The sequence below is a fragment of the Haliaeetus albicilla genome, chromosome 26, assembly GCF_947461875.1.
Source record: "Haliaeetus albicilla chromosome 26, bHalAlb1.1, whole genome shotgun sequence".
Lineage (NCBI taxonomy): Eukaryota > Metazoa > Chordata > Aves > Accipitriformes > Accipitridae > Haliaeetus > Haliaeetus albicilla.
This window is the reverse complement of record NC_091508.1, coordinates 22290316-22314036: the sequence shown is the minus strand read 5'-3', so window position 1 is coordinate 22314036 and position 23721 is coordinate 22290316. Positions and strand designations below refer to the sequence as shown.

Sequence of the window (23721 nt, the reverse complement as noted above, 5' to 3'; positions counted from 1 at the left end):
ACATCAGACCATTTCTTCTTTAAAAAATATTTTCTGAATCTACTTTCAATCACAGGTCGCTTTGCAAAATATAAACTATAATTTATAAACAAGGACTAAAAAACCCTAAAACTTCATCATCTTAGTGCTCCCCATCAATCTTTAAAAACAGAAAAAGAACATTAAGGGAAAAAAAAAAACCAACCAAAAACAAACCCCAACACTAGTACACCCACCCTAAACCCAAGAAGGGGGCTGGAGCACTAATGGAAGGCTAATAACAAAGAGTAGAAGAAAATGCCAGGGTCAGTGGGGTTTTCTACATTTCTGTTTGCAACATGAAGGGAAAAAAAAAGTATGGCAGTAACAAAATAAATTACGATGGGCTATTTATCTAGGACTTTGAGCCTTCCTAAAGAATGTGCATTATTGAAAAAAATATAGTGTTCAAGTACCAGCCTTCATTTCCTTTCATGTTTAATTCCCTGTTTACTTCCACTGTAAAGACAGCATTATGGAGGAGCTCTAATGTCCAGCTGAGAAGCACAATTCATCTGTTTGGCTGATGAACTACTCTAACTTTATAAAAGCATGAACTATAAGAGCTGACAGAAACTTTAATAATTTATATTAAATATTGATGTGAATTATTTACTCCATTCATACTTAAAGACATGAATTGCCTACCAGAGAAAAGCAAATGTGACAAAAGGTCAACATGATGGTGAAAAAAGGCAGGCTGTGTCAGGCATGTGTTATCTGAACCATGCTGATCACCTTGATAAGCGAATAGCATTAAACATGACTGCTGAGAAAACAAACAAAGCATTCTTCTCAGGGTGTCAATTCATGAAATACAAACAGCTACATCTAATTCTACCAATGATACCAGGACGGCAAAACTCCACTCGGGGCTCCACTGATTTGGACTCGCTAGTACACAGATTCAGCATTCATTCCTGCTACTCATAAAAATATTCATCAAACCATCATATGCATGATGTGCAAGGAATTGAAAAACAGTCTAAAAATTGAGGACAGATACAAACCGGACTCTCTCGCGCTCTACTGTATAATTACTAATATAGTCTTCATATGTATTTAAATATTGCATTACATTTGTAACAATTTAGTATGTCTAATTCTGCTTATATTTGCCTACGGTAGGCTGCAAATATCATTATATTAATGTTTCACACAAATCAATATTTAAATTGAAAAAAGACAGCATAATATCCATATCATACAACTTTTTCATTGAAAGCTGTAGGAATAGAGCTTGATAAATGTGTTAAATCCTGTTGAAGAAAAAAAAAAAAGACTCCTTTGCATTCACTACATGCTATTATAATAATTTATCTCTGAATGCAAAAATTCCTTAACTTACAACAAGCATCCCAAAATACACCACCCAGTAACTCATATAATTTAGCATATTCAGATAAGCAAGCAAATGTGTCCAATTAAAAAAAAAAAAAATTAAGGACATGAAAAATAGCTATAGAATAAAACAAATCCCTGCTCCTAGTTAAATTAGTATTGACAAGTAGGACCAAATTTATCCTCTATGGAGGGAGAAAAAAAAAAAAGAACTGGAGACACTGATATCCTGGTAATCAATGTGAAGATTGTTATTTAAATATAGCAAGGAGCACTAACAATGGTAAGGTCTAAAGGTATGGTGTAGTTACAGGTTCTGTAAGACAAAGTATCATGAATTTCCCTAATGAAAATAATCACCAAAGCCGCCTGTTTTCTTAACCAGAGAAGCACCCTGTTAGAAATTCACCAAAGAAATAGCATTTTGATAATGAATGTGCTTGAAACAGATGACCAAATGACAATCAAGATACTTTATTCCATTTATTTTTTCCTAGTAGCACATTTATGAAGAAAAGCAATGTCATTGCCATAAGGACAGTGTAAATGACCTAACATTCTACTGCATGTCATCATTTGTAATACATATGCTGACAATTAAAAAAAAAATACCATTCAAAAGTATAACCAATGGTTCAGTGAAAAATCTTGCATACTGAAGCATCAGAAAGGAAACAAAAGCTAAACAATTTAAACTGAAGAAAAATTGTACATACATAAATACACAATGCTTACTTCCTTACGTAGTCGGGGTAAATAAAAAATATGTATTTAGCAGCTTGAAAAAAAACACCAGGACTGCACATAAATATTTTAAATAGCTAAACTGAATAACAATAACATCACAGCTGATATTTAGAAAATAGCTAACATACATACATCTATACATACACACTTATATGTATGTATGCTATCAGTGCCATTTCATTGTTCCATTTGAATCCTTTAATGTTCAGACAGGACTGCTAGGATTGCATATTATTATGTATTATTGCAAGTTGTTGGGACTAAATGATAGTTTACAAACACTGAAAAGTTGAAATTTGTGCAATGCAAGGGGAAGAGTCCTGTGATTTGATTTTTAAATAGCCACAGTGAAGAAAGGGGTTAACATTTTCAAATTCTGCTAGCAGACAAGGCAAAAAACAAGTCCTTCTCCAATGAGTTACCTAACAGGCAGTTTACAGATTTTGCAGCATATTGACAAGGGGCGTTCCTAAAAGAGTTGGGCCATTTTCATCAATAAGAAGCTTTGCAGCAAGTAAGGGCATGATACAGCCCTTTAATCATCAGAATGGCATGGTATGGCTATTTACAGTTGTAGCAATAAAAATAAAGGTTTTAGCTTACATAGGGAACAGCAAGAAATTAACCCCGTGGTTAACGTCACTATTTGTCTGGTTTTCCTATTTTTTTTTTTTCCATTCTTTAAAACAAAATTCTGCACAAGGGGAGAACGTTCTTAATGAACATTTTCCTCCTCTCTCTTTAGACATAAAAAATAGTTCAACCAGCCCAACCAGCCAAGCAGGCCTTTCTCTTCCCCTGCGGACACCTCCTGCAGTCGAGAAGTTCATTAAGTTTTATGATCTTCCCAAGTCAGTCCTGCTTATAAGCCTCACAAAGGCCACAAATCTGGCAAACCATCATGTATGCCATTAGGCTTTACTAGTAAATGAATGCTATTTAGGGTTTGTGGTGACAGTAAATTAGGGTTTGGTTGGCAGCTATCATTGTTTCTGTTGGGCTTATAGAAATAAATAAATAAATGTATATGTGTACACACCTACGCACATGAATTCAGACATTTTTATAAATGTGTGTTCATATCTATACAAATGATTTTTAAAGACAAAACACCAAATCATCTATCAACACAATCCAGGGCCTAATAACATGCCATTCCAGTGGGAAATAATTGTAATTCCCTAACCATTTTAAGACTGTAAGAATTAATATATTTTCATTTCTATCTCCATGAGAATAACCAGTACCTCAGGTATAGCAACGTCCTAATGGAGGCTTAATCAAATTACAAATCTGAAGGATTTTTAGTCAGTAAAAAAAAGCTATTAAAAAAACAAAGGCGCAAATCAGTTTTTGATTCCTACTGGTAGGCGCGTAAGGAGACAGACTGTTACACAGGTATGCAACAGATGTGAGCGCGCATTAAGAATGCAACTTCCAACACTTCCAAGCGACACCTCAGAGAACGGGTAAAATATAACAAAATGGAGTTAATAAGGCTCTCACTGGCTTATCTTCGTATTTTATTGGAGGGGCTTCGGTAGAACTTTGGGTATCATTTTTCTTTGAACTAATTAAAGAAATAAGTGGCAGTTTCTTTATGAAAACCATGCTACCTTGTGGTTGCCTCTAAGAATGCACATAGCTATTAATATCTGTAAAGCTCTTAAATGTATTATGCAGCACTTTTTAAAATGTTAAAATGTTAAAAAAGAAATGTCAGGCTAAATTCAGTAAGCTCAGTGATTTGCTTTGTACATGGTAAATACCTCACAGGAAAAAAAAAATAGAAATCTTCAGCTCCTAACCCTAAGTGAGAGTGAGAGAGAGGCTTTCAAAAATGTGATGCATTCATTAACCCTTGCGGGAAAGTGATAAGAGTTGCTCTACCTAAACTGAGGATTCCTCTACGTGTTCTCTCACAACCAGTCTCACAAAGTCCTCTCTGACTGTACTGAAAACTACTGAAGTATAAAAAAAATACATAATTCAATATAAAAATGACTTAAATATTGCATTACTTATTTCAGAACAGACATGACTGCAGTTACACTTCATGTATAGGCTACAGTCTCTCTCACCTCTCCTCCTTCTCACAGAAGAAGGTAGCAATAAAGCCATGACGGCAATTCCCACTGCCAACACCAAGGTAAACTTTGGTTCCGATTAAAAAGAATTAAATACCGGCGCATGACCCATTTGCAGGCAGATTTAAGTACTCAGACCACAAGACAATGCAGAGTACCAGGGCGGGGGGGGGGACGGACACCGGGATGGGGACGGGGACCTCTGCTTTAATTGCATCTCAGACCGTTCACCCTTCCAGTTCAGAATTGTTTGAGCCGTCTCCTACAAAAACAGCTTACAGAAAATATGCTAGAATTTGTTTTTCACATTTTCTTTGCTTTAGCACGCTAACTAAAGCCTACATAGACATTTCGTCTCAACTGGGAGACGCTGAGTGAAGGTCCCCCTCCAGGAACAGTTTTTGGTGGGGGTGCGGATTCACCTCCATCAATCACCCGGTGCATTAATCCTGTCCCTCCTGTGCTGCCGGGATCTTGCCTTTGGGCAGGCGGGCGCCTTTACTCTTTGTTGGTTCTCAGCGATTTCACAAAAGAGATAACTTGCAAACTTGGCTCGACTACTTGCAGCACAAAGGCAGGATCCCAACTTACAAGTTATCACTGAAACACCCCGAAACGTTTCAGACCACAAAGTCTCTTGTCAGGTTCACTCTCGCCTCCGAGACAGCTGTGGCCTCACCAAACACCCTCCGCCAGTAATCCCCGCTGCTGAAAGGACTTGGGTTTTTCTTCGCAGCTCACCTCTGACATGTGGTTGACTATACTTTCCTTTCAAAACAGTGAGGCTAAGCCCTCTGCAAATAAAGTGATCGGAGGACCTACGCCTGCCTCCTTAATTGAAATCTGCCTGCTGCAAAATGTCTGAACATCGAGGGCAGGTTGCTTGGCTGGCTCCAGAGCAGGACAGTCAAAAAAGTTTAGGGAAAGGCAGAAAACAACCACAAGCCAAAGAAGGACGGAAAGGGGTTACAAGCTGATCGAGGCAAAATGTAGGTACGTGGGGAAGGAGGGCAGAAGGGGGATCATTCCCCTTATCCCGGGTAATATAATGCAATATAAAGCAGAATCAATCTTAATATTCACAACACAGTCAATACCCTAGTGCTTAGCTGTCAGCAGAAACTGAAGTGGATCCCCGGTAGCAAAGAAACCCTTGGACATAAAGCACCATAATTTACTGGAGCTGTGCACTTTTAGGCTTCTCAGCTGAGATTTGCAATGATTTCACGTTTGCTGTTTTCGTCTATAATCTTTATTTTTTCAGTGTGCAATTAAGGGGAATGTGATTGAGTACCAAAATATGGCTAAAAAGCCAGCCAACGCATATATTTATTTCTAAAGCCAGATCGTAAGAAATGTTCTTATTCTCATAATACAAAGCAAAATACTTTGCAAATTTTCCTTTTTTTTTTTTAAAATCTCTGTAAATTCAGTGATGTGAAAAAATTGCAAAAAATCCCCTGAAATGCCTCTAAAAAAAAACCGCAGAGTTTATTATAGTGTCGCATGCATGTAGAAAAAAATGTCTTTTTTGTACTTTTGTGGTGAAAATTTTTGGCACTTAAAACATCATCGCCCGAGAGCAACTCAAGCTTCGCCGCACTCTACACGGACCTGGGGTCAAAGCATCCATCACTTGGCGTTCCTCAGGCTCTCTGTGGGAGTCTCCTTCCCCCGCTCTGCTGACAGGGGTTCAGCTTTGCTCCCCCCAAACCTGGGCAGCGCACACCCTCAGAAACTTTATCGTCCCCGCTGCGTGCTACGCATCCCGGGGAAAAAAAAAGAAAAAAAAAAAAATTAAAAAAAAATGTGAGGTAACACCGATCTGACAAGTATTTTGCCAAGTGTCCTGACGGTCAAAAAGGCAGCCCGGGCGCTAGCGGGGGACCTCCGGAGCTGTGTGAGGAGAGCGGCGGGGGATTCTCCACCGCGCCATTTCGCAGCGAGTCAGCCTGACCGGGCCGCCGGCGCCGCCGGGACGGGCCGGCGGGCCCCTCAGCGCGGCGGGGCGGGCCCCTCAGCTCGGCGGGGCGGGCCGGGACCCCACCGGGCACCGCGGCACCCGCCATCCCGCTCCGGCGGCGTGAGGCGGAGGCGGGGGGGTGGGCAGAGGGCCGGCACCTTTCCCCGCCGGCGGGCAGCGGCGGGTGGAAGGAAGGAGGGATCAAGATGGCTGCGGCGGCGGCGGCGCGGGCGGCCCTTACCTGTTTTCTCCTTGATCTCGCAGAGGACACTGAACAAGGCGGGTTTCATCCTGTGGCAGTTCAGTGCGTGTTTCCTGAAAGAGAGCAGAGTACAAGCGGTTAACGCGGTGTTTCGGCAACATGGCGCCTTCCCCGACAAGGATCCCCGTATCGTCGTCGTTGTCGTCGTCGTCGTCGTCCGTCCTCCCCCCCCCCGCTTTCATCCCTGCCCGCCAGACCCGCGGCCCGGCGCCGGGAGCCACCGGTCGGTGGCTGCCGGCGCCGGGCCGCGGGTCTGGCGGGCGGAGGTGGCTGGGGAAGGGGGGGGACGACGGGGGGTGTCCGCGGGGCCGGGGGTCCCTCGCCCAGCCGCGGCTGCCGGGTCTCTCTTTCCCTCATCCCTCTGACTTTTTATACCGAATTATCTTTGTGCAAATGCCGCCCGACCGAGGGGTATAAATCAACACCCACACCCCCCCTTGTCCCCGGTACGATCCGTCCTGCGATATTATAACTGATTTATTAAGGAGATTGGGGGGGGGGGGGGAAGGGCGGGGGGAACTTGCAGACTTAACACTCTTTGTTTTTGTATTTATTGTGATTTAAAACAGCCAGGGGTTTTGGTTTGGTTTTTGGGGTTTTGTCCCGTCCCCCCCCCCCGCAGCAATACCTTGTCAGGTTTGTAATTCATCTGCCGCCACTTCGGGGGCAGGGAGACAAGAAAAGAAAGAAAGGAAAAAAGTTGCACTCCTAGGGAGAGCACAGAGCCGACCGACGGACGGACGGACGGACAGCGGCTCCGAGGCCGGTGTCCGCCGGACAGTGTCCAACGGGAACGGGCAGGATCAGCCACAGCCTCCCGCGCACCGGAGCGACGGCATAAGCACCGCGTACTTCTATATTTATTACACATTTATCTACCAAAAAAATCATTAAATAGCAACTTTGGCTCTGCCTTGGCTGCTTGCAATTTCTCCTACGGCACCAAGAAGTTGCTCTAATTGTGAGACTCTCCGCAGAGGAGCAGGAAGGAGAGAAACAAAAACTACACACACACACAAAAAAAAAAAGAAAAAAAAGAAAAAGAAAAAAAAAAGACAAGGTTTAATTAGACGAAACCAACTTTGCTTGTGCCTCATCCAGGCTTTGGTCAGTGATGGTCATGATCTGATGGAGGATGTCGCCGATGTCCTGCTTCCTGCCGTCGCCGTCTGCCCCTTCGTGTCCGTGGGGAGGAGGCAGGGCCATGCCCCCCTGCACCGAGTGGCCGGCCAGGTTCACGCCGGCCAGAGTCTGCAGCATCCTGGACTGATCGTCCATGCCTCTGCCGCGGCCCGGGCCGCGCCGGCGGGGCGGGAGGAGCGCGGGCTTCGGGGAGAGAGAAGGCGCCGGTCAGCCTCTGGCTCCCGAAGTCAGTCTCAGTTCCTGACTCCTTATTTCGCTCTTGCACACACACACCAAAAAAAAGAAGGAAAAAAAAAAAAAGAGAGAGGGGAAAAAAAAAGCCAAACAAAACAACAACAACAACAAAAAAAAATCAGTATTTGTGTTTTGACCGGATCTCAGCTGTTTATTCCACTCTCTTCTCCTTCCCAGTGCAGTAAATCACTCTCTTCTTTAGTTACAATCTTCTTTCATCATCATCATATTTGTGGCTTGGATAAATGAGTTGATAAGGTTTCTTTGCAGTTTTCTTTTCCTGGTACAATCTTCCTCCAAAGCTTTTTTTTTTTTTTCCTTTTTTATTTTTATTGTTGCTTTTTATGTCTTTCCGCACTTGTCCAAAAATCTTCTTTGCAAAAAGGCAAAATTTAAAAAAAAAAAAAAAACAACACAAAATCAAAAAACTCGCTTTCAAATCCTTAAGAAGTTAGGAGGGTGGCAAACAGCAAAAACCACAACAAACCAGGCGAACACCCCCACCCCCAAATTGCAACATAAAAAAGCCAAGAAAACACAATCACAGAGGGAAAAAAAAAAAAAATTAATCGCCCTCCCCCCCAAAAAATAACAAATGATCCCAAGTCTGTGCAACGGGGGTAAAACAGCAGCAATCAAAAGTTTGAACTTGTGCAAAGAAAAGAGCGGAAATAACGGGGCAAGAACTGTAAAAAAATTAATTACACACTCTCTGCAAAGCAATGTGCAAAAATATCAGCCCGCTGGAATTTATGAGCCCCGCCGCCCGGTGCCTGTGTGTGTTTTATGTTGTTTGATGGCCGCTCCGGTGAGGGATTGACAGCCTGCCAACGCCACTCACTCACCGCAGACGTGTCACCCTGTGAAGGAGGAGAGCGGCCGCGCGCGAGAGGGACGCGGAGCCCGCCGCGCCCCGCCCCGCCGCCCCGCCCCGCCCCTCCCGCGGGACGCCGCGCCGCCCCGCCCCGCGCCCCGCCCCGCCCCGGCCCTCCCCGCCGGGCGGGGCCGCCGCCGCCGCCGCCGCCGCCGCCGCCGCCGCCGCCGCTGCCCCGCCCGGGGCCGCCCGCCTCACGGGTCCGGCTCCGCGGGGTCGCCCTCCCGCCGGGGCCGAGCGGCGGCGGCGCCGCTCCTCCTGGAAGGGAGGGGGGGTGGGGGGCGCGGCCTCGGCCGGGAGCGGCGGGCGCGGCGGCCAATCGCAGCGCGCGGGGGCGGGCGGCGGCGGCGGCGTTGGCCACTCGGCCTGCGCGGGGCGGGGCCGCGCCCGCCTGCCCCCGCGCAGGCCCCGCCCCCGGCTGAGAAACTTCTGATTGGGCTGTTCGAACAGTCACGTGGCCGGGGCGAACGCCGCTCCGGCCCCGCCCCTCCCGTTGCTACGGTGACGCCTGGGGCTGAGGCCTCGCGTTTCCGAGCGGCGCTGACGGGCCGGGCCGGGCCCCGGTACCCGGTACTCCCCGCCCGGGAGCAGCCGTCGGGTCCGGCCCGCCGCGCCTGCGAGCCCGGGTGCCGGCGGGAGGCTGGCCCTGCCCCGGGAGCTTCGGCCGTGCGGTGGAGACCGGGCGCGCGATGGAGAAGCCCTGGTCCCGGTCCCGGTCCGGTCGGAGGTGGTCTGTTCGCTGTCGTCTGTCTGGCCGTGCCCTGAGCGCATTCCTGGCGGACAAGCGCTGTCGCGAGGCAAGAGACTTCAGAGAGGATTTTCTGGCCCAGCAAGCCATGCTTTAAAGGGTGCCGCTTCGGGAGCCAGATCCGTATTGCAAATCTGTCTTCTTGCATATATGCAGAGACTGCCAAAAATGTGAGTGAAGAGAAAAAAAAAATATATGTCGCAAGAATAATTAAGGCTTCATTCTGTACAGGGGTTATTTTCAGAACATTGCCACCCCCACCCTCCCCAAATTGTTCTTAGGTAGAATGCCTGCCCCACACAAATATACAGGGGAAGTTACTTTAATTCTGATCAATTTTCTTCACGTTTTGAGTAGTGCGTAACAAAACTATTGCTACAGAGACCTCTCAAGGAAGGGAAAACCACCTGTGGCATGGCGACAAAGAGCCACAGTAGCAATTAAAATGATATTTAATTCATTGTATGTACTTTATTATCTGTGACGGACAGTTTCAGCTGAAAGAAGTCATGTCCAAACTAAAATCTCATCCTTGTCTCTCTGACATTTCGTGGATGTATGGCTGACAACTCCGACTCAGCTGTGGCTGAAACAGAGCTCTTAATCTTTCTCCTTGGCTTCCACTTGCCTCTTCTCTCAATCACGGTTGACATCACCATCATCGTACCTTCACTCAGGACCGTAACTTGGATGTCATCTGTTTGATTTGGGACCCTTAACCACGTCTCACAGGGGTTACGGTTAACCGTTGTGGATTACTTCTGGTTAACATAATTATGCTTTTACTGTCCCTCCAAGCAAATTAGCATGTTCATTCAAATTCTAATTTGCTTTCATCTTGATTACTGTACCATTTTTTGGTCTGAGCAAATGTGTTCTTAGCGTCATCCAGCTTTATTAAGAATGCTACTCCAAAGATCTTTCTTATTACTATTATTTTGGGTATTTCACAGATCAGTTTGCATTTGTCCACTGAGGGCAAAGTTTCACAGAAGAGATAACCAGTTTTAATGGCTACCTGGCACGGGAACAAAAAGGACGGTGCTTCCTGGTGCCAGCTCTGGTACTTGTCTCGCCCCACGGTGATCTGGTTCACCTCACCAAATCAGCAGAGAGCAGCTCTTCTGGGTTATTTTTTCTACTGGTTATCAGGCTGAGTCAGGTAATTCCAGCACGAGATGACTGCTGGAGAATGGCTCTCTGTGCTCAGCTCTGCCTCCTGGTTATGGCCTTACGCTCCCTGTGATCTGCCGTTTGCTAGAGCAGTGCCAGCTCCTTGCCTTCGCCCAGCTGCTGACGCCGGCCGTTATTATCTGCTCCTCACAGGATCGAATGTGTCTCTCCACTCAGGTGCCTTGGGTGGCACCCTGTGTAACACTCTTCACTTTCCTGTACCGTCCTTTTTAAAGCTTGCTTTTTGATGCATACGGCTGCCTAGAGACTGTGAGGTCACGGTTTGCTGAGGAATTAACCAACATCGTCTAGTAATTTCCACAGGAGATCGCGGAGGCAGACTGCATCAGCAAGTCTGGAAAGGGATGACACAAATGCACAGCCATTAGGCCACAAACGGACACCAAAAGGAAAACCGAGTCCTGAAGAGCCCGGTAACGTCTCCGGTTCTGGCTGGCACAGAGGTTTGAGGCGAACAGATGAGAGAGGGCAGCTGGGTTCACCTGCTCGCTCCGAGCAGCACCCGCTGTCCTCCCTGCTGCAGACACAGCAGGAGTTGGCTGGAGCACCAGTCGAACCCCACAGGATGCGGGTCAAGGCTTAAGCATGGCCAGTACCGTTAATTACTTTCTTTTGCAACAGTTAGCTTTGTTTAAACGTGTCCTGCTTATGCTGGGATACCGGGTGCTGTGTGGAAGGTTTGGTTTAAAACCACAACAGAAATACAAGTCCCATAGATGGTTTCAAACAAGAAAAAGCTAGCGAATTCGGGAACGAAACTGGTGTAATGGCGACTAGGGACGCGTCCCGCTTCTTTATTTGTAAAGAGAGGCACAGCTGAACGCTGCAACTACCGCAGTTTTCTTCCTTCGGAACTCCGACCCCTCCACAGACTGCCTGCAGGTTTCTACTCAAGCTGCTAACTGCACGCCTTTAACCGTAAAACGCAGAAACGCGGCCGAAGCCCCGCAGCACCCCGCACGCAGAGCCGGCCCCGCTCCCCGCCCTAAACAACGCCGCCTCCGCCCGTGCCGCAGCCACCCCGGCACCGGCCGCTCCTTCCGCGCCCGCTCTCGGGCCACCGAGCGCCCGGGCCCGCTCCCACGGACGGAGCCGGCCCCGCCACCGGCCCGCCCCCGCCCCCTCCGCGCATGCGCACGGCCGCGCCGCCGCCGGCGGCCTCGCTTCCGGAGGCGGTGCTTCCGGGTCGCGGCGCGGCCCAGCGCTCCCCGTTCCGCGGCGTCCTCCGGCCCCGGAAGCGGCTGCCCCGGCCCGCCGGCGGGGGAGGAGGCGGCGCCCGGCCCGGCCCGGCCTCACGGAGCGGCCCGGCGGCGAAGCCCGTAAGTGCGGAGGCGTGCGGGGGTCCTCGCCCCGGCGGGTGTCGCAGAAGGGGCGGTCCGGGGCCGGGGGGTGCCTGCCCGGTACCGGCCGGCGGCGGTGTCCGGCGGCTCTCCTGGGGCGTCCCGCTGGTTGGCCGAGGCAGCGACGCTCCGTGCTGTAACCCCCTCCTTTATTTCTCCAAATAAAAGTCTGTGGTAAATCCGCGGGATGGAGTAACACGTCATAGGGAAGGACGCGGGAGCCTTTCCAGTCTCGGAGAGATGTTCCTGGGAGTAGAAGCCCCCGAGGGTTCCCGGTGCGTCCGCGGACGGGCCTGCCCGCTGCCGCGGGGGGCTGCGGGCCTCTGCCCCTCCTGAAGCGGCGAGGCAGGAGTAACGTCCCCCTGCGAGCGAGGGGGTAAACAGAGCCGGTCGAATGAGCGTCCAGCAGTAGAGTTTGGAGGGAAAAATAGGTAAGTGGACCGCGTGGCTAAAATCTTAAGAGTTGGGTATGTGGTAGAGCAGGCAGAGGGGTGAGGGAACGCCAGGGGCTGCACTGGAATTGCCCCACGCTTCACCGGGGGCGGGAGGCCCCCAGCCTGCCTTGGGGTCTCTTCTGGCCTCTTGCCCTGACCGCCTGGGTGTTTGCCAGATGAGCCCTTTTAGCGTGATTACGCTTGAATATGCTGCTGGATTGTGTTCTCGTTTTTTCACGCACGTGGCGAGTGGCGATCAGAACTGGCGTTCTCACTGCAGAGCATCGGTGAGGGAGCGAGAAGCGGTTTCTAGGAGATGCCACAGTAAGAGTTGCTTTCAGTGTTAGTGGGAGTTTAGGGATCGTCTAAATGAGAAATGCTAGAGCCAAACCTGGATTTTCTGAGTATGTTCTACGTGATTTTAGGTTTCAGGGGACTTTCAGCTAGATGCAAGGTTGGGAATTAAACTCTCTCAGTTATTTTTTCAAATTCAGAACAAATCTGTTCACGGACACTTTTTTGGGTTAGATTAAAAAAAATTGAGATCACTGTCTCCATATAGACTTGTACAGAAATAACTGAAGTGGAGAATTAGAACCAATTTAGTACATTTCTTTCTCAGTGGTGTTTCAGGTCTTTCTGATGACATCCTTTCATCACCTGTTTATTGGTTTAACTGTTTCACCCAGCTGCAACAAATAACAAATGTGTGTAACAGCTGATCAGCAAAGGCCTGATCAGCTGCTTGGCAGAATGATCTGTGTTTTGCCCATTCTGTAGCACAAATTTTCCAAATCTTCCTAAGTTTTGAGCATGAGAAATAGACCCTTGTGTGGAAAGGTCGGTTTTATTAACAAATGGGACAGCAAATAAACAGGATGCAAGCCACAACCCCCCGACAGCAAGGCAGCCCCGTGTAGGACCAGCAGATCTCCTGTGTGGCAGCTCTGACACTTTGCTTTGGAGATGGATGAGTGGTGCTTGCTGAGGAAGATGGAGGGAGAGCTCAGGCTTTCTCTGGTTCTTCTCTTTTAGCTACTGGAAGGGACAGGCTGTGAGCTTTGGGGTGTAGGGGTGTGGAAGCAGAAATGTAGCAGTGCTGGTCCTGGTAGCACACAGAATGCTATTGCAGGGTCATTGGTACTGCAAACTATTTGTGTTATTGGTATCGTGGTGGTTCATGGGTGTGACACTGCCTTATGTTTGAGATGTGCCTGGCAGTGAGCCTTAGGTTTTGCTAGCAGCAGTTCTCCTTTTATCAGAAATGACCAAGTGAAGACTCTTCTGTTAGACAGTACCTCTAACAAAGACCCCAGTATGCGTTTTAATATTAATTGTGTGTGTGCCTGTTGAGAAGCTTTATTAAACTGTGATATCTAGCTATTCGTTGTATATAAGCTCAGTTTCTTATATTAGACAGCACAAGGGTAATCCCTACCTTGTTTCCTTATGGCTCGAGACTGTATCTAAGTCAGTTATTCTGAAAGCAGAACAAGCTCCCTGAATATCTTTTGTGTGCTCTTGAAGGAGATGGACCAAAAATTTGTCAAGACAAAAATTAAAAGCCAGAAGAAAGGGAGATTCATCTATTGTTGAAGAAATGTGAATCCGTCCCGTTACATTTGACATAGCGTCCTAAAGGGGCTTGAAGCCTCGGGAGTTTTTGAAGGAGGTGTTAGTCTCATGAACATTTGTGAAATCAGAAGCAGCTTGCACCCTGTTACATTATGAATAAATAATATTATGATCATACTTTTTATGCAATAAAAATATTTTCATGCAATCAGAAGTAGAAAGGCAACAAACTGAAAAAAATGTCAAATACAAAACTATTTGTTTTCGTATATGCTTCTGTTTCTTAAATAAATGCTGCAGAATATATAAAAGAAGAAAATAAAGCCTGACCTGTCATTAGCTCAGACGAGAACAACTATAGATAGGAATTAGAGATAATGTTGGTAAACTAAAGTAGGATCATAGAGGAAAGTTGCCAGGAATTATTATTTTTAAATTAAAAAAATAAATCAATATTGAGAACAAAAGAGTTTTAAGAATTAAATTCTAGTAGTCTACTCTTCTTCTGTATCCCTTTCATTTCCTGTTTACTACTGTGTGCATTGCAGTAAGTTTTATTCATGGCTAGATTTACAGTCTACATTTAGATTTACATGTAGATTTAGAATCTACATTTATGAGTATACTCTTATTGTTGATGTATATGAAATGAACTCTTCATATAAAATACTTTTAAGGTTATGCCATGATAATCTATGGTTACGTTTTTTTCTAGGACTGAAACATCATACTGTGTTGAAAAGCTATATGTGGAATACTGTTACAGGAAGAAGGGGTTATTTTATGTTTGAAAACCACTAAAATATTCCAGTTTAGACTAAACTACAAAAATAAGTTATCTAGCAAAGATAAATATATACTTGGTGACATCTGACATCTGTTTTTTCTGATAGTCCTGTTGTAAGACAGGAATTCACAAATATAATTCTGAAACTGTGTCAGATACTTGGAGGGGTAATGTTCTTTTCAGTTAAAAATTTGATGGTACAGTTGCATAGCAGTATAAAAGTTTTGAGAGCAGACTAATGAATTGGCTCAAACAAATACAGGTAGGGTTTTTGGTGCGGTCAGGTAGCTGACAGGGGTTCCAGCTGGATGAACCCAACTGCACATCAGTGTCGAGGACCAGCAAGCACGTTTGTGGTACTTTTACAGTGCTGCTGTTCTGAAGATCCCTAGTCCAGCTGTAGTAGCTACAGCAAGTCTCCAGGCTTTGTCCTGGGTCCACCCAGAGCGAGCTCTTTAAGGCTGTGGACCTTCATGTGCTTAGAACACCTTTCATTCAAGTTTGGCTTCAGCACATCCAGGCAGGCTTTATGAAGCAGCTGTAAGAGTGAAATACAGGCAATTGATGAGTAATGCCATACCTCCCTGCTCACTTGCTAACTGTGGTGTAGGCATAGCTAATGAGTCTTGCTCAGGAAAATCCAAAAAACATGGCCTCTCTCTCAATATTATACAGGCAAAAAAAGGTAAAAAGTTGAAGCTTTCTGGCTTGGTTGTTTTGGTTTTTTTTAAAGATTGATGCTTGTATAGGTGTTTGTAAGATTTATGGGGGTTTTTTAGGCTCTTGAATACCACAATGAGAAAAGCCAAAATAGAAGTCCTAGTCTAGTATTTGATGAGTCCAAGCCTATGCTTTTATCCCCCTCTTTGCAAGTAGGTATTTTGTTTGTTCATCTTAGGAACGTTAAAGCTTAAAGAGTTGTCTTTAAAGCATTTAGGCATATGAATGAAAAATCATGGTTCCGTGTAAAAGTGCTGTGCCGTTGTTGAAAGTATTCCTTTACAGCTTCCTGCGCAAGCAAAAGTACTGTCAGCTTCACCCACTCATGAACAGTGACTGCTGTTCCCCATTTCTGGAAAAGAGTGTTCATCAGGAATAAAAATAAAATGAAATTTTTAATATGTTATTTAAAACATACTCTGGTTTTGGTTTGTTATTTTAAAGTCAGCAGTTAAGCCTTAAAAATGAACTCAAATACATTTTTTTCTGGGTAGTAAATTCGCATGAACACGTGCTGTGAAATTAGGTAGTAGGGATTCCAGTGTGCTGGGTCATCACAATATGACATTGCAGATGTAATGTGTGTGTTAGGTAATGCTTGCTAGCCAGTATGAAAAAATAAGCGTAATCACAGACATTAAAAATTAAGCAAAGTGTTTGCACATATTTAGATTAGGCAAAAACCAGGCAAGATGCCGCTTTTCTAAACTGCTTCTATCCAAACCATTCAGTACAATATCAGAATGAAAAATGACAACACTTTGTCATCTGTTCAAATTGATATTGCACTCTTTGCAGTGACAGCTGAAAAGGCCCACAGGTGCCATATAAAGAGGTGACCATGTTGTCATATTTCATTTAGGCATCCCTCTGCAAAGCCATAATTACCTAATTAGGTTGTTAATTAGGAGATTAGCATTTCACTATATTGATAGAATGCTCTTTGCAGGCATGAGTCTAGATACAGATTTGTCTGCCCTAATTTATAATCTCTGCATTTTTTTATACTTATTTATTTGCTTAAAATCTTGATGCAAGATAGCTCAGGTTAGCTCAGAATCAACTTGTTTACAATTAAATGAAGATTTGACAAGATCAGGAAACAAATAGAGGAGAGTATACAGTTTCCATACATACTCCAATGTTCTCTCCCTCCTTCCCTAAAGCTCAATAATTAAAATATTGGAGTTGGTATAATTTGCATCCTGATTAGTATGACAACAAAAATGTAGCCAAATTCCAAACAGTTCATAAATATAGAAATACATAGCTAATGCCAGATTGATTTACAGGTTTGAAAACTAAAAAATAATTTGTTGGAAGTTGTGTGTAATGTAGTGTTTTCTCATCATAACTTTCAAATTCCAGTTTTACTTGTGAAAGTGTGCCTCTTTAAATGATTATTTCCTCTTTAATGATAGGACCCAAAGCATGAGTGACAGCTTCTCTAGATAAGTATTCATTCTTAAATGCACTTGAGCTTTTGTTGAAACATAAACTTGAATTTTCATATATTGCAGTTCACTTTCCTTTATCCTGCATGCACAGGAGTCTGTCTGGCATTCAAGGGTTTTGATTATTTGTACTGCTGCAAATGTAGATAACCAGAACCATTTCTTTTGCAATTGCAGACAGAAGTTAACTGTGAAATTATTTCACTGAACCTGAATCATAAATTTTGAAGTGTATTCACACTGTCCTATTCCAGCTTATATGACGTAGGGGGTGGGGAGGAATAAATTTTTTATTCTAATCTGCCCATTTTTTTCATTAGTTTTTAAGATCACTTTAAAGAGCTACAGTCAGAGAGATTTTTAAGTCCAGTGACTATGGAAGCCCTTGAGTGATAAGATGACCTGTAATGCTGTATAATTCTTCCAGCCTGCTTTATTTTGAGATTATTAGTAATTGTTTTAGATCCAGGTTGTACCTTCCAGAAGTTGCATCTTTGTTTGGAACATTTTTGTTTACCTTGAATAGGGCTTTAACTGATTGCTAATTCCTTAAGGAGGGCAGTTAATTTAAACATATTTTCCTTTTTTTTTTTTAAAAAAAAAGAGCTACAGAATAGGAGAGATGAAATTTGCAGAATAGGAGAGATGAAATTTTTTTCCTGCTTCCCACTTTTTACTTTTTTAATTTAGAGAGCAAAATAACCTTGCAGGAATTGGCTTGAGAATTTTGTGGAGAATTTACAGCTGCTTTTAGCCATTTGAACTGAAGGATTCTTAAAATTATTCCATTAAAATTGGTAGGAATTCAAAGTTGTAGCTCTTTCCTGTAGCAGAACATTTTTAGTTGCTTATAGCTTTCTCCAATTTTTATCATTTATTCTAGCTTATTTAGAGGTCTGTGAGCAAATTTCCATGTGTGCTATATGTGATATATTTTGAAGCATGAAAGGCATAAATATCAAAATTTTCTGCAAGAAAGATATTTCTTGTACTTTGACCAGTGGTAGCATGTCATGAAAAGGTGGTGTTAGTTTGCAATTGTAGGAATGGTTGTCCTTAAGTCAAAGATGAGCCAGTGGTAACCAGATTGTGTTTGGTGGAGCGGCAAGTTTTTAACCTGATGTCTGTAAACTAAAGGGGACAGGTGCAGTCCACAAAAATGTGCCTGTTGTCACTAGTTTCACTTTACCAAGCAAAGTCCATAGTTCCAGCAGAAAACGTTTAAGGAGCCTGCAGGTGAGGACAGGGAGCAGAGCGGAGGGCTGGGGTGCGGTGGGAGGCAGACTCGGGGTCCGGCCCCACCGCTGGCAGGCGTGGGAGCGAGACGCGGCCGCCCTCGGCTGTCGCTGCCGGTGTGTAGCGTAGTGACGAGCCACCTTGCGCTGGGCAGTAGTAGAGAAGGATGCTGTCAAATTCAACCCCGTATATTTAAAACAAACCAGAAAATTCAATCCAAAATAACTGTGTTTTCCCAAAAGCAAGGTGACCTGTGTTACCAAACTTGGTGTTTATTTCATGCTCAAGGTCAAACATTTTGCTCTGAAAATAGCGGTAAGAACAGGTTGACACGTGGTTGCAGTCCCACAAGTCAGTGTGGTCCAGCACCGGAGCAACAAGACGACGCTTCCAGCTGTGTCCACTGTTGTCTGCGCTGATACGTGGTGGGTTGACAGGACGGATGGGAAGGATGGCAATCATAAGAGGTGTGTGTTTAGCTTGTTTTCCCCTTGTCTCACACTTGCTTTGATGTCTCATTGACACTTGATGTAGGATAACGTGAATATAAATCAGACTGGTTTTGGGGATATTATGTATGCCGTTTTTGGTGGGGAACGAGGAAAGTGAGAAAATCTTCCTTTTATTTAAATAAATACAGTATATCAGGCGAGCAGGAGGGTCACAAGAACACTTAATACATTTGTGAAGTTGCCTCCCCAAATTCAGATGTGTTCATCTGTGTGTTTAAGGTATAGCTTGTGTAACTACATGTCCTCTTTTCAAGACCTTTGTGTCACCTACTGGGAGCTGAATAATTTGTTAGAATGTTCTGCAGTACTTATTGTATGCCGTGTTATGAATGAGGTTGATCTGCATAACAGCCTTGCTTCACTTGCTGTGAAAGTCTATAGATGCCATAAATATAGCAGTGGGTTACTGGAAGAGGAATACTTCTGATAAAAATAGTAGACTGAGATCCAGCTGTCTGATTTTGCTACAAAGTTTCTGTGAAGCCTGGCAAGTCCTTCAGCCTCTTGATGGTGCAATTTTACATCTTTGGGGATGTTCTCTACCTGCACAAGACTAATAGGGGGCTCTGCTCCCCACGGTGTTTGGGGCAATTCAGTAACACAGTGATGAGACCAAGGAGAAGGTGAGAGAGGGCATTCATAGCCAGGCTGTTGATTAGATAATACGCAGAAAGTAAGACAGATGAATAATAAAGATCAAGAAGGCGGCAAAGGGCTGATTCAGCTCTGTCCACCTATGCGATGAATCATGGAAGGTGTTTGCCAATAAGTACTATATCATCGTAACACTAACCTGTATATCATGTCATATATAAATACTGTTAAGGTTGCATGGGTTTCACATTGCTCTTTTCATTTTTAGTGCTCACATAGAGTATGCTTGACAGCTGTCTGCAAAGTATTTTATTTAACAGTAGAATAATATTTATATAGTGCAAGTATTAAAAGAACATTTCTTTTTTGTTTATGATTGAAGAATGTATAAGTTGCTGATGCTCAGACAGTCCCTGAATTCTGTTAAATTTATCTACTACGTGTGGACGTGGTAATTGTGTGTAGGTATAAGGAATGCAGAAGAGGTGGTGTGCTGGCAAATATCTGTAGATCTAGAAATGGATCTTGTACCTGTAATTTTGCTGAAACTGATGACATGGAGCCTTAAAGGTAGTCATGTAAAGGTTTGCAAAATTGAACTTTGCTTCTCTGAATTCTTTTACTTCATTGGAGGTCATTGTTCCTCAGACTAGGGCTATGCCATCTAATTGTGTTTTGCCTTTATCAAAATGAGGAACCAGTTAGAATTGTGTAGATAGCAACTCTTAAAATAAGGCATAAAAATCCAAACTGAATTTTGGGGTCTGAACCTTTTTTCTGACTTTTTTTTTTTTGAGGGGTGTTAACTGTTAATAGAATTTCCCGTTAACAATTTATTGAGAAATTAGTTTTAATGTGTCCTTTTGAAAATTCTGAAGAAGAAGAAGAAAAAATGTGTTTGAATTCAACTTTAGAGATTGAAATAGAATTTCTGGCAATTTTTCACTGTTCATGTTTATGGGAAAAGTGATTGCATATGCAAAATTGTAAAGAAGCTTGGCTAATTTAGCACATGGACTGTTAATAGCATGAAGTCGGGGTGCAGAGTATAAAGGTAAAATTCTCGCATCTGCTGTTACATGTTGTTAACTCCCTTAGCAGACGTTAAATCATTTCAAGTACAATAATAGTGTGGGAGGTAAATTAACTAACCATTAACAATCTTATAAATACACAATTAACATGCCAACATTTATATGACACATTGATGGGGCAGCAGTAATTTTTGATTGGGAGTTTGCAGACCTTTTAGAAGCCTAAGGCAGTTGCTTATTTAAACAAGTTCTTACTGCTTGCAGGTAAGCATGGCCTTTTCTAATAAGTGGTGTGTAAATAATTAAGTCTAAAGAACATTCTCAGTGCACTTTTTAAAATATCCGTACGGTGTATACTTCGTTGTGTCTGTATTCTCTAAGTCTCACAGTACTAGTCACGCTGTTACGGCTTAAAGGCCTTTAACACGTAAATTACAGCCAAGAGACGGTTGCCTTATGGTAGGATATTTTGCCTTACGGCCTCTCACGTTGAGGACAATGAGAAATCCTTCAGGGAGAGCAGGCCTACTTTCTGTGATGGAAATAGTCAGAAAATAAAAAATAGAACTTGGAGTCAGAGCGTTGCTGAGGTTGGCAGGGACCTCTGGAGATCTAATCCAACCTCCCAGCTCTAAGCAGGGCCAGCTAAAGCGGGTTGCTCAGGGCCTCACCCAGTCAGGTTTTGAATATCTCTGAGGATACTGATGGCGTGTATTTAGCTAATAGCATAATTTATTAAAATGTATGGTAGGAGTAGTGTATTAATAACAAGCAACATGTCAGTTTTATTTCTCTACCATTCTTTTATTGAATTCTGTCTTGCTGCTGGGTCTGTTGTTTAATATAATACTTTAGAATTTGTCTATATTTTTTTAAGGCAGAAAGGACACGGTCTCTCAGAAAAAAAGGCAATATTTGTGGCCAAGGGAGCAAAAAAAGTCTAAAATGGTGAAGGATGTAAATATTTATTGAATGTCCTATTTAGCAGATGCTGATGTTTGGTGGTAGGGAGGATACTGGTAGGGATAGTGAGTTTGCAATTTACAACACACCTTAAGTTTTGCTTTTGTCATGATTAGATGAGTGTCCAAATAAAGTATTACGTTTGCTTCCAAACATTTCAATGCAGAAGCTGCTTCGTGGGGCTCCATATGTTAATACACCTTTCCCCTTGGAAGCATACAGGGGAGATGATGAAATGTGTTTGCTGGTCCTGGAACAAGCTTGTCTGATGCTTTCTTTCACTTTCTTCTGTTAAAATCTGCCAGGAAAAGGCCAGCTGCCTTTACCAGATTTTAATGGGATACGGCTTTGTGTGATTTAAAATTGTTTCTTTTCCTTTGGTATTTTCTTCTTGCTGACAGAAGTTTTGCAAACAGCAATGATAGGGGTTTTTTGTTGTTGTTGCTTCTATGTTCAAAATACTAGACACATTTAGCTGTATAGCTGGTATTAAAATGTTGAGGTGTTTTTCTCATATATGCAAATGATTAGAAAAGCAGTGGGGATTTTGAACTTCTGGAATTTACATCTAGTCTTGCATCTCTCTGTGAGCTTAGACTTAAAACCCCACCAACCTCCCTCTTCCTCAGCCTGAGGTTTCACAGTTGGCTTTGAGCTGGCCGTGAGCATCACTGCTGAGAGGGGAACCTCGGCTTTCCTCCGTCTTTTGATATTCCTGCTGCCTGTGTTACATTGGTACTGGTGCTTTTGCAGCTGTTCACTGGCAGACTGATCAGCCTGAAAATTAGTAATTTTTTTTTTCTTTCTTTTCAGGTTATTTTCAGCAGGTCATTTTTTTTGATCCAACTCACCTCACAGCTATACAAGTGTTAGTGCCAGCCTTTGGGAGATGGTGGAAATATCTGACCAGGGCCAGATAGGAGCATGGAGTTGCCCCTTTCAGAGGCAGCCCAGGCTTAAATTAGATTAACATAACTATAAATCCACAGCTACAGTAAGATAGGGTAACAGTTTGAGTGTGGTTTGGGTTTCGTGGTTTGTTTTTTTGGTTTTTTTCTTCTTTGCCCTCTACTTTGTTTTGTAAGGCCACTTGAGTATTCTGAATGAAATATTGTAGGTAAGTGGCAATTAACTGTTGTTAAAGTGCTTAAGAATTCAGGCGTGTGGTATATGATCATAGAGCTTTTTTTATGTTACAACAGTTGCCCTATATGAAGTGCCATGCAGCAGCAGATGTTCCATATTCTGCCCTGAGATACTAATCTCTTCATGTTTAAAGTTCTTCCTGAAAATACAAAACCTAAGAAGGATCTATAATAAAGTAATCAAAGAGTTGGTATGTAGAGGCAGAACAAAAACAATAACACGCTATTGTGATGGGTGAAAAGAAATTCAAAACCCCGTCTGGTTTTGTAAATTTATTAATTTGAATGGACAGATGTTCCTTGTGTGTATTTTCTCTCCATCCTTCTATACTACTTGGAATATTTTGCCTTATAGAAACCATTTGTTGTAGAGTAATGGGACCTGTCTGTAGGTGTCTGTTGTGTTCTGTTGTCTTGGGATTCGAGTTTCAAGCTGTCCTCCAAAACCACTGTTCTTTAAGTGGATCTCAGCAAGCAGTGTAACTTAAGTAAACTGGAGCTGAATTAAAATAATTCACTGTACAAAACTGAGACAATTAGGTTTTGTGCATCCAAAATATAAACCTTCTTGAATCAGGGTTTTGGTTGTGTGGTTTTTGTGTTTTGGTGGTTGTTTGGGTTTTTTTTCCCCTAAAGTGCTGTGTACATTTTATTTCCAGGTACATGTGTCCATGAAACAAGATGGAGAGAAGATAGTATAGTGAAGTGGTGGACTTGTGGACAGAATGGCTTTCCTGGACAACCCAACAATTATACTTGCTCATATTCGGCAGTCACACGTGACCAGTGATGACACAGGGATGTGTGAAATGGTCCTGATAGATCACGATGTCGACCTGGAGAAGTTTAATCCATCGTCAGCATATGGGGACAGTGGTTCAGAAACACAGGGAAGCAACGGTGAGACTCAGGGCTATATATATTCCCAATCAGTTGATATTACCTCAAGCTGGGACTTTGGAATCAGAAGACGATCAAACACAGGTAAGTGAAGTTTGCAGCCAAGATAATATTAGCCTTTTAAATTCAGTTTCTATTAGTCTGGCTTGCATGGACAAATCAGAGCATGACTAGCTGGGTATCTGTCAAACTTTTCCTTTTGTAATGTCAAGACCTTTTTTATAAAAGGATATGTAATGATTCAGTTACTTTAGTGTGCTGTCAGCTGAGTTTTAATTGCTGTTTTACTTGTTCATCTACAGAGGAACATTGAGGTAGTCAGTTTTATATATAAAAAAAAATTAAATTGTAAAGACATCAAGTCTAAATCCAAAGTACGTGAACAGTCTTTGATATTTCTATTGTTAATGTCTGGA

At 43.7% G+C, this 23721-nt stretch overlaps 2 protein-coding genes across 5 annotated transcripts in view; one reads left to right on the top strand and one right to left on the bottom strand.

Moving 5' to 3' along the window:
* Positions 1-8697, bottom strand: part of PBX3 (PBX homeobox 3) — a 119203-nt gene extending 110506 nt beyond the window's left edge. The window contains exons 1-2 of one of the 2 annotated variants that reach the window (XM_069771415.1): positions 7500-8697; positions 6398-6471 (exon numbers count right to left, since the gene is read on the bottom strand). In XM_069771415.1, the coding sequence (XP_069627516.1) occupies positions 6398-6471; positions 7500-7696 (271 nt within the window). In that variant the 5' untranslated portion in view covers positions 7697-8697. The remainder of the gene's footprint in view (positions 1-6397; positions 6472-7499) is intronic. The other variant, XM_069771416.1, reaches the window with a different exon arrangement.
* A 3080-nt stretch (positions 8698-11777) lies between these two features.
* The window catches only part of MAPKAP1 (MAPK associated protein 1), a 108585-nt gene continuing 96641 nt past the window's right edge, over positions 11778-23721 (top strand). For 2 of the 3 annotated variants that reach the window (XM_069771414.1, XM_069771412.1), the window contains exons 1-2: positions 11778-11930; positions 23065-23389. In XM_069771414.1, the coding sequence (XP_069627515.1) occupies positions 23131-23389 (259 nt within the window). In that variant the 5' untranslated portion in view covers positions 11778-11930; positions 23065-23130. Of the gene's footprint in view, positions 11931-11957; positions 12383-23064; positions 23390-23721 lie in introns of those variants that run through there. The other variant, XM_069771413.1, reaches the window with a different exon arrangement.